We start from the raw sequence: 17,296 nt of genomic DNA, 5'->3' as shown, positions 1-17,296 counted from the left end.
CGTTTCATGCTTTAGACTAGGTCTCCTAGTCAAACACTTGGGATTTAGAATTAGGCTTCTGATTCCTACCTTGGAGTATGTTTTGCATTTCAAAAGACAAAACAAACTTTTCTTATTCCTTCTAAAACCAAGGAGTAATTTAGCTTACACTTAAAATGCAGTTCAAAAAATTAAATGAGTTTCTTAAACATTACTTTTGGAAAAAGATCATTTATTACATAACACATATAAAAATTAACTTAATAAGGAATATAATCTTTTATTACACACATCTTATGTGATAGGAACAATATATCAAGTAGACGTTAGAAAAATTTTTATCAACAGGTAAAAAGCAGAATTTTCACTATTTCTAGTAAATTCTAATCACTATGCTAAGTAATTAATACCAGTAATTTAATACTGAAGGTGATAACTCAAAATTATTGCTCTATAAACAGTAAATGTTAAGAGATTATGCTTGTTAATGATTTTTTAAAAAACTATTATGAATCTATATTAGTCACTTATACACTTACATTCATTATAGCTTATGAAAGTAGTAATTCCATTTTTAAATATTAATAGTTTACTCTGCATATATTTAAAAAACTATTCCTTTTAGACTTTTAAGACTGGAAGGTATTTTATAATTTCCTACAGATTAGGAAAACTGCCCACTCTTTTTGAGTATGCAAATAAATGATACAGAATTAAATGTATTTTAGATATCTTCTGCCAATTTTGCTGAAAGTCTTAGTTTTTTTTTTTTATAACCAAAATTTTAACATCTTTAACATAACCAAATGAAATTTCAACAATTGGAGTTTCAGGTGACAGCTGTTTGATAGTGCAACAAAACTAAATTCCTATTATCAATCTCTAAAAATAGAAAAAGTAGCCTGGCATTGTGGCGGGCACCTGTAGTCCCAGCTACTCAGGATGCTGAGGCAAGAGGATCACTTGAGTTCAAGAGTTTAAGGTTGCTGTGAGCTATGATGACGCCACAGCACTCTACCCAGAGCAACACAGTGAGACTCTGCCTCAAAAAAAAAATAAATAAATAAAATGTTGTGACTATTTTCTAAGATAAAAAAAATGCTTGGCATGGCAACATGTAAATTGCAAATGTAATTTTTTTAAGTTTATAGTTTTCTATTGTTGTGTTACCTTAACAATTCTTTATAATTTTGATGAATAAAATTATTTTAACTAACAAAATATATGTATATGCATTTGTACTCCAGGCCCCTTGAATGCCTCAAAAATAAAAGACAAAATGAAAAATGGCCTATCAAGTCGGTTTTAGTAATCAAATAAGAGAACAAGATAGAGAGTGACCAATGGACATAGAATTGCAAAACTACCATCTAAAATCAGAACTGCAGTGAAGATTTGGATAAATCATACAGTTCCTATCCAATATATTTGTAAAGACTAAGTATACTGCTGCCACCTAGCAGGCAAAGCTGATTATGACCAATTTCATCTCTGAAAGGTTGTATACATTTGTAGAAAATAACGAAATGCCAAATTCTCTTTTCTGACAATGCCCTACCAAATAAAGCTTTTAAGACTGTTTCCTAAGTATGATAACAGCTAAAAAAATAAATAAATACTGAAGTTCTACAACAAAAAATATACTTCTAAAATAGCCACTGAGAACACAAACAACAGTAAAGGTACTAGCAGGTACTAGTACTAATACTAGTACTAGGAATGGAGTGCAAACTCCATTCCATTTTAAAAACAGGCACTTCTGAAATGAAGGAGAGGTGGAGCAAGACGGCGGCCGAGTAACAGCTTCCCTGCAACTGACCACGGTGAGTCTGGGGAGATAAGACTCCAGGCATATCTGGCTGGTGGGATCTGCCTATAATCATCCCTTTGAGGATACAGGGAGTCAGCAAGGGACTTTTGGACCCCAAGAGGAGGACAAAAACAGTGGAAAACTGGCAAGTGATTACGTGTGTTCGATCGACCTAATCCCGCTGGCAACCATAAGTACAAGAAACAGGGAGACTGCAAACCGAGAAGGCCTTACCTGTGAACTGTTTTGGTGTTTTTAGACTTGGCACTCAGTTGAACTGCCTTGGGGAGAGTTTGAGCAGTAGTGCGGAGAACTTTGGGCATTGTCTAGGGCCCCAGACTGAGCTGTTGAGCCGGACGAAGCTAATAGTGTTCGGCTGTGGGCCGCAGGGAGGCATTGAGGGAGAACTGCCCCAGCAAGCTCCGCCTTCAAGGTCGCAGAGCAAGGATTAGGCGGGAGATAGTAACCTAGTAAATGAGCAGCCTAAAGGCGGGGACTGAGCTGCCTTACAGCCTTAACCCTCAGGGGCAGAGTGAGACTGGCTGTGGCACACTGGAGCCTTGGGCTGTTGCCCTGGGTACAGTGCCGTGGCGTCACAGCTCATAGCAACCTCAATCTCCTGGGCTTGGGGCCACCGGGACCTCCATAAGAGCTGTGCTGCAAACCTCGACTGCCGGGCCTCCACATGCCCTGACCAGGAACTGCGGGAGCCACGCAACCCTGAATCCTCCCGCCTGTACCCTCCCTAACTCCACACCAGCTCGCTTGTCTAGCCAGGGACTCTGGTAGCCATGTCCCCTCTGGAGCCTTCCCTGCCTCTGCGCAGAGCCCTTCTCCTGGCCAGAGACTTCTGGAGCCTTGGGCTCTCTGTGCCAAAGTCACTGGGCGCCAGGCACTCCCAGAACTGTGCGCACCACCTTCCGCCCTGTTGCTGGATCCGGGTGTGTCACACTCTGGAGCTGCTTCCACAACCAGAACTCCCTGGCTGGGGCAGTCCCAGAGGAACTACACAGGGTCACTCCCTACAATGATCCAGCAACAATAGAGTGATCCCACTGGGGTCTAACCTTGGAGAGACACCTCCCCAACTCTGAGGACGGCCAGAAGAAACAGTGAAAAACAATCATGAGGCGAAATCAACAGAAAAACTCTGGCAATATGAATAATCAGAGTAGATCAACTCCCCCAAGGATCAATGGGGCAGACACAGCACAAGATCCCATGCACAAACAAATAGCTGAGATGTCAGAAATCAAATTCAGAATCTGGATACCTAATAAGATCAAATTAGAATTCCAAGCAGTAATCCAAAAGATATCTCAAGAATTCAACAAATTCAAAGTCCAAATGACCAAAGATTATGACACATGGAGACAAGAAGTTGCGGCCCTCAAAGATCTGAGAGACACAGTAGAATCCCTCAGTAACAGAATGGAACAAGCAGAAGAAAGGATTTCTGACACTGAAGACAAAGCTTTCGAATTCTCCCAAATTCTCAAAGAGGAAGAGAAATGGAGGGCGAAAACAGATCACTCTCTCAGAGAGCTCTGGGATAATTCAAAGAAAACCAATATTCGTCTTATAGGGATCCCCGAAAGCAACGAAGTGGCTTCACAAGGCACAGAGTCTCTTCTCCATGAGATTATGAAGGAGAACTTTCCAGACATGCCAAGAGATTCTGAAATTCAGATAGCAGATGGTTTCAGAACTCCAGCACAACTCAACCCAAATAAGACATCCCCCAGACATATCATCATTAATTTCACTTAAAGTTAATATGAAGGAGAAAATTCTGAAAGCAGCCAGACGAAAGAAAACCATCACCTGAAAGGGCAAGAATATTAGAATAACTGCAGAGCTCTCTGCTAAAACCTTTCAAGCTAGAAGAGGATGGTCATCGACTTTTAATCTCCTAAAACAAAGTAACTTTCAACCCAGGATCCTGTATCCAGCTAAACTGAGTTTCATTTATGATGGAGAAATTAAATACTTCAATGACATTCACATGTTGAAGAAATTTGCCATAACTAAACCAGCTCTCCAGGATATTCTCAGACCTATCCTCCATAAAGACCAGAGTAATCCTCCACCACAAAAGTAAACCCACCCAGAAAATTTTGATCAAATTACAACTTCCACGCTCGCAAAAGGATTAAAAATGTCCACCGGACTCTCGAAAGGCTTGTCAATGTTCTCAATTAATGTGAATGGTTTAAATTGTACTCTAAAGAGGCACAGGTTGGCTGACTGGATACAAAATCTCAAGCCAGATATCAGCTGCATACAAGAATTGCATCTTACATTAAAAGACAAATATAGACTCAAGGTGAAGGGATGGTCATCTATACTCCAGGCAAATGGAAAGCAGGAAAAAGCAGGTGTTGCAATCCTATTCGCAGATGCAGGCTTTAAACCAACTGAAATAAGGAAGGATAAGGATGGACGCTTCATATTTGTTAAAGGTAACACTCAATATGATGAGATTTCAATTATTAATATTTATGCACCCAACCAGAATGCACCTCAATTTATAAGAGAAACTCTAACAGACATGAGCAACTTGATTTCCTCCAGTTCCATAGTAGTTGGAGATTTTAACACCCCTTTAGCAGTCCTGGATAGATCCTCCAAAAAGAAGCTAAGCAAACAAATTTTAGATTTCAACTGAACCATTCAACATCTGGACTTAACAGACATCTACAGAACATTTCATCCCAACAAAACTGAATACACATTCTTCTCATCAGCCCATGGAACATACTCCAAATTTGACCACATCCTAGGCCACAAATCTAACCTCAGCAAATTAGAAAAAACAGAAGTTGTGCTCGGGAGGCTGAGGCAAGAGAATCGCGTAAGCCCAAGAGTTAGAGGTTGCTGTGAGCCGTGTGACACCACGGCACTCTACCCGAGGGCAGTACAATGAGACTCTGTCTCTACAAAAAAAAAAAAAAAAGAAAGAAAGAAAGAAAAATACAACATAGAATTGCCATATCATGCAGTAATTCTATGTTTTATATAGACTTCTGGCTATACACCCGCAAGAACTGAACACAAAGACTTGAACAGATATTTGTATGCCTATGTTCATAGGAACATTATTCATAACAGCCAAAAGGTGGAAGCAACCCCAAACGTCCACAGAAGGATAAATGAATAAATGAAATGTGGTATATACAATGGACTATTATTCAGCCTTAAACAGGAAGGAAATCCTGACATATGACACAACACAGATGAACCTTGGTGACATTATGCTAAATGAAATAGGACACAAAAGAACAAATATTGTATGATTCTTCTATGAGACACTTAAAATACTCAAATTCATAGAGACAGAAAGCAGAATAGTGCTTACTGGGGGAAGGGGCAAAGGGAATGAGAACTTAGTATTTAATGGGTACAGAGTTTTAGTTTAGGATGCCGAAGAAGTTCTGGACATGGATAATGGTGAGGGATGCATAAAAGTGTTAATGTATTTAATGTTACTGCCACTGAAATGTACACTTAAACATGGCTAAAATGGGCCAGGTATGGTAGCTCATACCTGTAATCTCAGCACATTGGGAAGCCAAGGCAAGAAGATTGGTTAAGGCCAGTAGTTTGAGATCAGTCTAGACAACATAGGGAGACCCTATTTCCATGAAAAATTAAAATAAAATAGCTGGGCATGGCAGTGCTCATCAGTAGTCCTAGCTACTTGGGAGGCAAAGGAGGATGGCTTGAGCCAAAGAGTTCAAGGCCACAGGGAGCTATCATTATGCTACTGCATTCTAGCGTGGGTGACAGAGTGAGACCATCTCAATAAACAAAAACAAAATTAATATGGTCAAAAATGGCAAATTATATGTTATGTATATTTTGCTATAATGAAAAAAAATTTAAACATTATTAACCAAATACTGGATTAGTTTTCTCTTAATTCTAATCTTCTGTGATTATAAAATCACTACTATAACCAATATAAATTGCCTTACCTCAGCTATACAACAAATTGACCCCAAGGCTTCTCCGCGAAAACCGTAAGTTGTCAAGTTTTCAAGATCTTCATGACTACTTATTTTTGAGGTATAGAACTTCACTGCCATTACAGGTGCATCAACAGCCTTTATACCCTCACCATTATCTCGTACCTCAATTTTATCAAATCCATAGTTTTCCTATAAAATGTTTAAAAAAAAAACACTTTTAATACATAAAAATATTGAAGTATTATGACATTCACAAGCAAAAAAACCACAAAGAAAACAATTGTCATTTTTTTACCTTGTATGGAAACCTAACATTATGGAAATAAGAGTTTCAATTCCTTAGCTCTACTAATTCTAGTTATGGTGCAATGAGCAAGTTCCTTGTTTTCTTTGGGCTCAGATTCAACAGTAAAATATGGAGGTCAGTCTGATCTTTAAGGTTTCTTTTAATTGTTTCATTACCATGAGCATTTATGATAATTTGTTTAAACTTGACCCCCCAAAATTTTTCTGAATTATACATGACTTTCATATGCACAAATCCCTAAATGAAACAAAACAGAACACTATCACCAATAAAACAAACCTGTTCTACCCACCAAGACACTAACAGTTATTATTCAACCAGATTTTACTTTCTTTTTTGAAAAAGAAAAAGATAGTCTCACTCTATCACTCCAAGTAAAGTGCAGTGGCATTATATAGCCCACTGTAGCCTGAAACTTCTGGGCTCAAGCAATCCTCCAGCCTCAGCCTCCTGACGTGCTGAGATTACAGGCACACGCCACCATACCTGGCTAATTTTTTAATTTTTTATAGAAAGGGGAGTCTCTCTCTTGCTTAGGCTGGTCTGGAATTCCTAAGCTCAAGCAATCCTCACCCTCTCAGAATGCTAGAATTACAGGCTAATTCTGTAATCAGGTACAACCTGATTTTTAATACTTTCTACCTTTTTCCTCCCATAAAAAACTTATTTACTCCATACTTTCTACGAGCCATCACCTAACAAGAACTGCTAAGAAATAACTTAGTGACTTTTTAATTCAAAAGTCAAGAAAATTCTTTTAAAAACTCAATTCATATCTTATTCTAATACTAAAAATATGAACATATATTAAAAATATAAATTCCTATGGTGACACACTTTCTATTAATATTATATCCTAAGTTTGTTAGCTAACTTCTACCATAAGCCTGACACTATAATTTTATGCATGACCATAGATGCAAATTTTAAAGGAGGGGAAAAACTTCCTAAAATTATAATGCTCTAATATTTAACATTTTTTTTTAAGAGACAGAGTCTCATGTTATTGCCCTCAGTAGAGTACCATGGCATCAACCTCCAACTCCTGGGCTTAAGCAATTCTCTTGCCTCAGTCTCCCAAGTAGCTGGGACTACAACAGATGCCCGGTAGAACGCCCAGCTATTTTTTTGTTGCAGTTTGGCCGGGGCCAGGTTTGAACCCAACACCCTTGGTATATGAGGCCAGCACCCTAACCACTGAGCCACAGGCGCTGCCCACATAATGCTTTTTTTGATGAGACAGAGTCTCATTTTTTTGCCCTCAGTAGAGTGCCATGATGTCACAGCTCACAGCAACCTCAAACTCTTGGGCGTAAGTGATTCTCTTGCCTCAGCCTCCTGAGTAGCTAGCTGGGACTATTAGGCTCCCGCCACAAGCCCGGCTATTCTGAGGGGTGGGGTGGGGGGCGTGGTGGTTCACACCTGTAAACCTAGCACTCTGGGAGGCTGAGGCGGATGGATTTCCCTGAGTTCACAGGTTTGAGACTAGCCTGAGCAAGAGCGAGACCCCCTCTCTAAAAAAACAGCCAGGCATTGTGGGAGATGACTGTAGTTCAATTACTTGGGAGGCTAAGGCAAGAGAATCCAAGAGAACCCAATCTTAAGCCCAAGAGTTGGAGGTTCTTGTGAGCTATGACGCCACGACACTCTAGCAAGGGTGACAAAGTGAGACTCTTAAAATAAAATGCCTGAAAAGTATAAATTGTCTATCTTTGGGTTTAATTTAGTACTTTTTTTTTTCAGGTTTATAAAGCTTTGAGTATATTATTTAAAAACTAAATACAGATTTGATATAGAAAAGCAGTTCTCCAAGTTTGTTCCGTAAAGTAGCAGCATCAGTATCAATTAGAAACTTAGTAGAAATGCAAATTTTCAGGCCCTGCCTAGAATCTGAAGTTCTAAGAGGACCCAGCAACTGTTTCAACAAATGGCTGTAAGTTATTCTGATGCACCCAAACATTGTGAGAACCAGTAACATACAGGAAAGATCCTGAATGGGTTTTAGTTAGAAAGACCTGGATTCCAACCTCGGCACCACTACTTACTAATTATGTGACTTTGGGAAAGTTCTCAGAAGATTATTTATTTCTGAAATACGTACAGTAGCAGTTAATACACAAAGTTTTTATAAGTTACTGGTATTTAATTTATATATAGAGGGGGAGTGAGAGACGGTGTGACAGAGAGAGAGAAAGAGAAGGAGGGAGATATCTCATTGAATCTTATTTTACAGATAAAAGATTAATTCCCTATCTTACAAAGATATTTCAATCAGCATTATTTCTAATCCCATAATACTACAAATAACATGAAAATCTGATAATTAGGAGACTTTAAAAAAATGTATTATTGGGTGGCACCCGTAGCTCAATGGGTAGGGTGCTGGCCACATACATCCAGGCTGGCGGATTCAAACCTGGCCAGGGCCAGCTAAACAACGACAACTTCAACAAAAAAATAGCCAGAGTGTTGTGGGGGGAGTCTGCGGTCCCAGCTACTTGGGAGGCTGAAGCAAGAGAATCGCTTAAGCCCAAGAGTTTGAGGTTGCTGTGAGCTGTGATGTCACAGCACTGAGACTGTCTCAAAAAGAAAAAAAAAGTATATACATTTTCTTTTATTTTTTTCTTTATTAAATCATAAACACAAAGATCATGTATACACTAATGCATTTATGGGGTACAATGTGCTGATTTTATATAGAAATTTGGAACACTGACCGCACTGGTTAATATATACCTCATCTAAAAAAAAGTATTCTTACATTCAATTAAAAAAATGTATTCACCTTCCTGACATGTACTAGATACTGGCTAGGTATGGAGGACACAAAAATAAAATACAGGGCTAACATCTATGAGCTAGCAATTTAGAACAAGGGAAACAGACACACAAACTGCAACAAATTATGATTGAGTGTTCTAAGTCATATTAACTGAAATGATTTAACTGGGCACAGCAGCTCATGCTTATAATCCCAGCAACTCAGGAAGTTGAGGGGGAACTGCCTGAGGCCAGGAGTTTGAGACTAACCTGGGCAACATAACGAAGACTTCAATTCTAAAAAAAAATAAATAAATAAGAATTAGCTGGGCATAGAGGGACATGTCTGTAGTCTCACCTACTTGGAAGGCTATAGAAAGAGGACTGCTGAGCCCAGGAATCTCACGCTATAGTGAGCTATTATTGTACCACTGCACTCCAGCATGGGTGATATGAGTGAGACCATGTATCTTTAAAAAAAGATTTAGTACAAAGCATTAAAATTTAAAAATGTAGAAACTATGAAGTAACAATGATTTAGAAATAAGATTAAGTAGAAAAAATAAAATGCAAAAGGGAATATTTAATAATAAAACAAACAAATATGAATAACCAAGGACAAATATTTGGACTTTAAGTTGATGTTTTAGGAGATGACAGAGTTCTAAGGAATGTATTTTCTTCCATAATGTTCTTTAGGTTTACTATAATGTTGACTTAAATTAAAATGTTATTTTTAAGAATTTAATTTTAAGACAAATGTTCTGATGTCCTAAGAATAATTTGCTGGTACATAGAAAAAAAATAAAGGTTTAAGGAGAAAACATCTGTTCAGTCCATTTTCCTTTAAGATATTTGGCTTCTCAATAACACTCACCAGTTTAACATCTATGCTTGTGGCACCAGCATCCAAGGAGTTTTCAACAAGCTCTTTTACAACACTGACCACTGAAGTGATGATCTGAGAACTTGAAAGGAGGCGGACTGTTGCTGCAGGCAACTGTTTCATTCTAGCTGTTAGCAGAGTAGCTAGAAGACAAAAATACAAGTTGTCAAAATAAGTATTGTTAAACAATCTTTCCTAACAGAGCCAACAGCAATAATAGTATAATAATACCTCACATTTGTTAAGCCTTACAGTATGCCAGACTCTACTGTCTGTGAACAGAATATCTTATCATTTATTTCTTACCAATACAGTTTGGCAGAGGTACTATTATCATTTCAATTTTATAAAACTACTGAGGCACAGAGACGTTAGGAAACTTGTCCAAGGTTATCCAGTTATTAAGAGGCAGACCTAAGATTTAAATACAGGCAAGTCACTTCTATTGCTTTGTAATCCAATTACCTCTTACAAATAAAAGTGACCCAAAGTGAGTTCAAAAAATCCCTAACAACGTAAGGAGAAAATTGTTTTTTTTTCTAGTATCTCTCAGGGTTTTTGTTGGGCTTTACTAGATAACCACAATTCTGAGTTTTCTCCTATACTCCAACCCTGTATTTCCAACTGTCTGCTGAAATCCCTAGCTCAAACTCAAAGTTTAACACAGTGGTTCTCAAGCTTCCTAATACTGTGACCCTTTTATAAAGTTCCTCATGTTGTGGTGACCCCCAACCATAAAATTATTTTCCTGGGAGGCTGAGGCAAGAGAATTGTTTAAGCCCAAAAGTTTGAGGTTGCTGTGAGCTGTGATGCCACAGCACTCTACCAAGTGTGACATGGTGAGACTCTGTTCCCCGCCCCTCGCCCCCCCCCCAAAATTAGACAGGTATGATGGTGCATGCCTCACTCAGGAGGCTGAGGCAGGTGGTTTGCTTAAACCCAGGAGTTGATGGCTGCAGTAAGCTGATGATGTCAGTTTACTATAACTTGGGCAACAGAGAAATACCCTGTCTCAAAAAAAAAAAGTAAGTACTATGTGTAAAAATGATAATTTATAATTATTATGATAATTTAAAAGGCTAAAAATACTTGAGTGATGAAGTAACTGGGCCTAGATACTTCTCATTAAAGATTTTTATCTATTTCCTTAAATGTCTGTGCCAACTATATCTTTTTCCAAACTCACCGCAGTACATCACTGAAAGCACACACACTGGAATCGACAAAACAAGCATGTTCTGAAAAATTTCTTAAAAACATTTAGTCATTAAATTACACTATGGTAATCAATGAAGAATGATAAGAATAGTTGTGCTATAATGAGTGTAATATATGTTCTGCTTAGCTAGAAAAGACAGGTGGCACTATCACCTTGGGATGTGAATGATGACGGTCAACCTTGTACCTTACCAACAGTCGTGCTTTACCATCATTAGTCATTCATATGTTTTAATGATCATAATATCTTTTTCAATCACTGAGGTCTTTTGGAGTTTAGATATCTACAATCCAGAATTACTGTTAACCTGAACTAGCCAGATACCAGACATGTCAGATACTAAGTTGATGCAAAGGTAAGTACAGTTTTGGACCATGAAATTTGGACTAGGCTCAAACACATTGTCATTCATCAAAATAGGAGCTTACAACCAACACATTGTCGCCAAAGAGAAGTAAGTTTTTTTCCTCCTGTAGCATAAAAATCCATGCTTTGAGATTCCACAAACTTCTGAAAAGCATTTTCTGCATGCTGCAGGTTGTGGAAGCATTTTCCATGCAAAAAGTTGAGACTCTAGGGTGACGCCTGTAGCTCAAGGAGTAGGGCGCCAGCCCCATATACAGGGGGTGGCGGGTTCAAACCTGGCCCCAGCCAAAAACTGCAAAGAAAAAAAAGTTGAGACACTACAAGTGGTAGTCAGTTGGTAAGAGGTCAGGTAAATATGATGGATCATCCTTAGCCCAATTCATCCAACTTTTGACACATTGGCTGTGTGACATGCAGTCAGGCATTGTCAGGGGAAAGAACTGGGCCCTTTCTGTTGACCATTATCAGCAGCAGGCACTGCAATTTTCCTTGATTTGCTGAGTATGCTTTTCAGATGTAATGGTTTTGCTGAGATTCAGAAAGCTGTAGTGAATCAGACCAGCAGCAGATCATTAAACAGTGACCATGCCCTTTTTTTGGTGCAAGTTTGGCTTTAGGAAGTGCTTTGGAGGTTCACGGTGATTCAACCACTGAGCTGGTTTTGGCTGGCTGTATGAAATCCACTTTTTTTCATACATCACGGAGAAATGGCTGGCAACTGGTTCACTGCTGTTGCATAGAATAAGAGAGAATGTGACACTTAAGAAACAATGACGGCTCTGACATTTGGTCAACTCATGAGGTACCCACTTAATCAAGCTTTTCACCTTTCCCATTTGCTTCAAAGGCCAAACTGGAGAACGTTTGATGTTGAGTTCTTCAGCACCTTCTCATGTAGTTGTCAGAGTATCAACTTTGATGATTGCTCTCAATTGGTCATTGTCAACTTCTGACAGCCAGATTCTAGGCTTCTCGTCTTCAAGGCTCTTGTCTCCTTTGCAAAACTTCTTCAACCACCACTGCAATGCACGTTTCTTAGCAATTCCTGGGCCAAATGCACCTTTGATGTTGCAAGTTGTCTCTGTTGCTTTACGACCCATTTTGAACTCAAATTAGAAAATCACTTGAATTAGCTTTTTGTCTAACATCATTTTCTAACCCCAAATCAACAGAAAATAAACAGCAGCTAAGTCATTAGCACAGAAACATAAAGTGAGAAATACATATTAAATGATATATAATATAACCACACTTGAGAATGTACTGCAATACCAAATGGCCCATTTCTAACATGCAAGAATTTGCAATTTAGAAAAAAAATCACAATTTTTTTTTTACCAACCTGATATATTATTCTGCCTTAATGTATCTGATTAAAACACATCATTTTAATCACGTGGCTCCTCAAAGCCAATAAAATAAAGCTCAAATCTCTAAGATGGCATTCAGGGTTCTTTGTATGATAGATCCAACCTGTAGATCCAAAATCTCCAAGCAGATACTTGTTTTAACTATGGAAACTGTTGTTCAAACAAATTAAAAAAAAAAAAAAGAAAAAAATCGCATGTGGAAATTACATACATAAAACATGCAAGGAATTGGCTTGCATCTGCCTTAATTCCTAATTTCAGAAAGGATTATTGGAAAATAAATACTTGACATCTTCCATAGAGTCGAGATTTTCCTGGACAAAGAAATGGGGACAGGGAAGACTATGACTACTTGTTTATATATCACGACTAAGTTACCTGATCATAAGATATTTAATCCTATGGAATCTAAGTTCCAACAAAATAGCAATGCCAAAAGAAAAATACTAAGACAAAGTCATGTAAAGTAAGATTCAGTAAGTGAGTAGGAAATGGAGTACTGGCATTGTTAACAATTACATAGCATTTTAAAGAATACATTTCAAAGGTCAAACACATTGGGTTCTGATGGTGTGAACTAGCCACAATTCATAAAGACAATATAACTGTATTTTGCTATACATAAGGCAAAGCTGATAGGCAAAGTGAAAAAACCTAACAGATCAGAATCTATAAAATGTCTTGGGGTTCATTTTCATTACACAGAAAATGAAGCAAATCCCTCAAATCCCTCTGTATAATCAACTTATCTGTAAAAAAGGATGTCTCATTGGTTTATTGTAAGGATCAAAGTGTATGTTTTATGAATGGTAAATCTTTATAAAATGCATCATATCATGATAAAAGATCATTATGTAAAAGAATGATGGGAATCCTTTTTAATACTAACAATCAATCAAACTCTAATCTATACATTTGAATTTGTTTGTGGGTACCCAGTTTTAAGGAAAGTACCTGTGAATATAGATCCCATTCCCAGTTATGAAATGCTGCTCCACTGTCATAACATTCACATCAATTAGTGCTATCACAAGCAAAGTATAGCATATTTTATAGTCTTCAAAAGCCTCAGATCTCCACTGTCCAATGTGGTAGCCACTAGCCACACGTAGCCACTGAGCGCTTGAAATGTGGGTCGTTTCAACTGAGATGTGCTAATACATGCTGGATTTCAAATTCAGCATAAAAAATATCAAATCTCATTAATTTTTACATTGATTATAGGATAAAATGATACTTAAGTGTGATAAATACTGGGATGAAATTAAGGATAAAAAAGATTTTAGAAGAGGCCTTTTGGAGGGAATGCGAAATGAGAAATCAGACAAAGATTATAAAATAATGAAGACTGCCCAAAAGATTGAGATGAGGCTAGTTTAGTATCCCAAAGTTTTGCTGATCAGTGTTTTCCTTAGATCCTCACAATTCTCAAACTAAGGTAGAAAACTTCTTTTTTCTTTGAAATAGAATCTCCTTCTGTTGCCCTGGGTAAAGTACAGAGGCACATCATAGCTCACAGCAACCTCAAACTCTTAGGCCCAAGGGATCCTCTTGCTTCAGCCTCCCAAGTAGCTGGGACTACAGGTGCCTGCTACAACATCAGGCTATTTTTCCTATTTTTAGTAGAGATGGGGTCTCACCCTTGCTCAGGCTGGCCTTGAACTCCTAAGCTCAAGCAATCTACCCACCTTTGCCTCCCAGAATACTAGGATTGCAGGTGCGAGCCACTGCGCCTGGCTAGTAGAAGACTTCTTGACCTTAAGCCTAATAAGTTAGCTTGAGGAATTAGAAGTTGGGGAGAGGGTTGTTCACTTATATAAAAATTAATCAATTTACATTCACTAAATATAAAATATAAATTGTATAATTACACCTACTACTCCCTAGTCCTGAACTATACAACTTTTGAATGCAAAGAATTACGTATCATATATATATAATGACACATAGAGCATCAGTACTTCACTCACAGAAAGCACTTCATGAATATTAACAAAAAGCCACTAAAAATAATTTTATCAGCACTTCTCCTGAGTCAATGTAAACTTCTGAAAAAACGGTCTTTCTTCCGAGCAAGTCACTTACATACTTAAACTGGCCTCAATTTCATCCCCTAGCTTACCCATATGTGGGAACTTTTACTTGACTCCAGGGCCTTATTTCCACCTATGTCCTAAATATCATTATTTAGATGACTGAAGGCAACCTAAACTAACAAGTCCCAAACTGACCCCACAATCTTTCTCTAATTAGTTTTCGTACCTGCATATTCTGCTTATGCAATAATTAGCTGTTGTCCTATATTTCTTTGATTATAAAAGTAACAGCTGGGGCGGCGCCTGTGGCTCAGTGAGTAGGGCGCCAGCCCCATATGCCGAGGGTGGCGGGTTCAAAGCCAGCCCCGGCCAAACTGCAACCAAAAAATAGCCGGGCGTTGTGGCGGGCGCCTGTAGTCCCAGCTGCTCGGGAGGCTGAGGCAAGAGAATCGCGTAAGCCCAAGAGTTAAGAGGTTGCTGTGAGCCGTGTGACGCCACGGCACTCTACCCGAGGGCGGTACAGTGAGACTCTGTCTCTACAAAAAAAAAAAAAAAAAAGTAACAGCTAACATAAGAACTTTATAAACATCATCCCATTTAATCCTCACAACAATCCTATGTATACTATCATTTTTCTATCACAAATAAAATTTAAGCTTGCTCAAGATCATAAAACTATCAAGTGGCAGGTTTGACTCCCTAGCAAGTTTGACTCCACAGGCCATGCTCTTGAACACTTTCCATCCAAGCACACAAAGCAAAATTAGAAACTCTGAAGTCATCCTAGAAATTTTCCTCACTCATCCTGCCATCCAGTCCTATCCTTCTTACTACTTATTCCCCAAACCAGTCCTCTCCTCTTTGTACTGCCTCTGTTCAGCCCCTCAACCTTTCCACCTTGAATTATTACAATAATTATCTAATTGATATTCTGACTTCAATCTCTACCACTTCTAAGGTTCTTTCTATAACTTAAATTTCATCACCCTGGTAGACTACTTAAAATTTTTATAAAGGATTCCAACTGTTGACCAGGTTAAGTCCTAACTCCTAACAATCGGATTTCTGCCTACTTTCTAATCTCATCCCATCATTCCCCAAATGTACACTATGTAGGACAATCATACTATGTGACTTCTCTCTCTTAATATGGTGGCAACTCACTCCTCCCTTAGCTTATGTGAGTACTTCTCTCTAGGCTGACTTCTAACCATCCTTCCATATCACATCCTCAAGGAAACATTTTTTCCCATGAGCCAGCTTCCCTTCATTGCTCAACAGGTTAGGCATTCCTTCCACTGTAGTCTCACAGCCCTTTTCCTTATTTCTAATCCAAAACTCATCACAGGTTATTCTCTTTGTTTGTCCCCTCCTCCTCTATCAGAGTTCTTTGAGGACAGGGATTTTATATTAATTACATATCCATAGCATAACATCTGGAATATAACATTTTACCATGGATGTACCAAATGACCTTTTTTGAAAAGTGAAGGGTTGATACTAGGCTTACAAGTCACAGCACAGAACATCTGATAATGTCAGGATAGCCAGTCTTCCATTCTTACTGACAGAATGGATGCACCTAAAAAAAAAAAAAAAAGTAAAGATGAGAGAACTCACAGACTTTAGGGAAAACACACGCGAAAAAATTTATTTAAGGAATAGAATAAATTGTTTTCATAGAACCAACAGAGATGATAAATAAACATGCATAGGAAAATTTTCTTAAATCTACTTTAAAATGTTGTTTAAAGTTATTTTAGAAATAAAAATCACAAACTTTGTGCACTGCCAAGGTAAAAGGAATTTCAATGATGATTCGAAAAATTCTAATCAAGGCCTTTCTTCTTGTTCCTCAAGATCAATTTTTGGGGGTGGCGCCTATGGCTCAAGGAGTAGGGCTCCGGTCCCATATGCCAGAGGTGGTGGGTTCAAACCCAGCCCCGCCCAAAAAAAACCACAACAACAACAAAAAAAAAGATCAATTTTTGGAATCCACATTTCCTCAGAATGCAATACAGGTGCCTGTCTTCAGCGTGTGGAAAAGCCCAGAATACTAGCAAAAACCGTGATTAACTGAAAAGAATTTACTTGGACCCCTTGTATGGTGTCAGAACATACCATTACTATAAAACACTACAATCACAAGAACAGTTATGGTTGTCAGGGGTTAACTTTTCTGCCTGGAAAACTGAATCCTGCACCCAGAAGCGTCTGGGCAACAAAGGTCAAACGAGACCACTAAGGAACCCTAACCTGCCCGGGGAACGCCGTCCTCGTGAGCGCGCCCGCAAGCCCGCTCCGTTGGCTTCCCGCCGGGAGAGGCTCCTCGCTGTCGGCGGCTCTCGTGATGGGCCCCGCTAGTGCTCCACCCCAGACAAGAAGGGGGCCCTCAAGCCTTCGAGAATATGAGAATAAAAGCTGGTTAGCCGGTCGACACTACCTTCCAGCTCGCGCAAGACAGGCAATTCCCATCCACCAGCGGCGAACACCCAGCAACACAACCAAAACCCAGGCCCGGCCTCACGTGCCCACCCACTGGCTCCAGCGCGCGCGCGCACCGCAGAGCGGACACCAGCGCGCAGCACTTCG

General features: G+C 38.8%; 1 protein-coding gene across 7 annotated transcripts in view; it reads right to left on the bottom strand.

Annotated features, from left to right (window-relative positions):
* The window catches only part of PMS1 (PMS1 homolog 1, mismatch repair system component), a 128,184-nt gene that overhangs the window by 85,252 nt on the left and 25,636 nt on the right, over nucleotides 1-17,296 (bottom strand). The window contains exons 1-4 of one of the 7 annotated variants that reach the window (XM_053598370.1): nucleotides 17,148-17,281; nucleotides 16,179-16,286; nucleotides 9,705-9,856; nucleotides 5,767-5,949 (exon numbers count right to left, since the gene is read on the bottom strand). In XM_053598370.1, coding sequence (XP_053454345.1) covers nucleotides 5,767-5,949; nucleotides 9,705-9,856; nucleotides 16,179-16,233 — 390 coding nt within the window. In that variant the 5' untranslated portion in view covers nucleotides 16,234-16,286; nucleotides 17,148-17,281. Of the gene's footprint in view, nucleotides 1-5,766; nucleotides 5,950-9,704; nucleotides 9,857-13,622; nucleotides 13,641-16,159; nucleotides 16,287-17,147; nucleotides 17,282-17,296 lie in introns of those variants that run through there. The other 6 variants (XM_053598364.1, XM_053598366.1, XM_053598369.1 and 3 more) reach the window with 6 other exon arrangements.

The sequence above is a fragment of the Nycticebus coucang genome, chromosome 7 (assembly GCF_027406575.1).
Source record: "Nycticebus coucang isolate mNycCou1 chromosome 7, mNycCou1.pri, whole genome shotgun sequence".
NCBI lineage: Eukaryota > Metazoa > Chordata > Mammalia > Primates > Lorisidae > Nycticebus > Nycticebus coucang.
The sequence above is the reverse complement of the archived record's forward strand: the minus strand, read 5'-3'. Positions and strand labels throughout refer to the sequence as shown.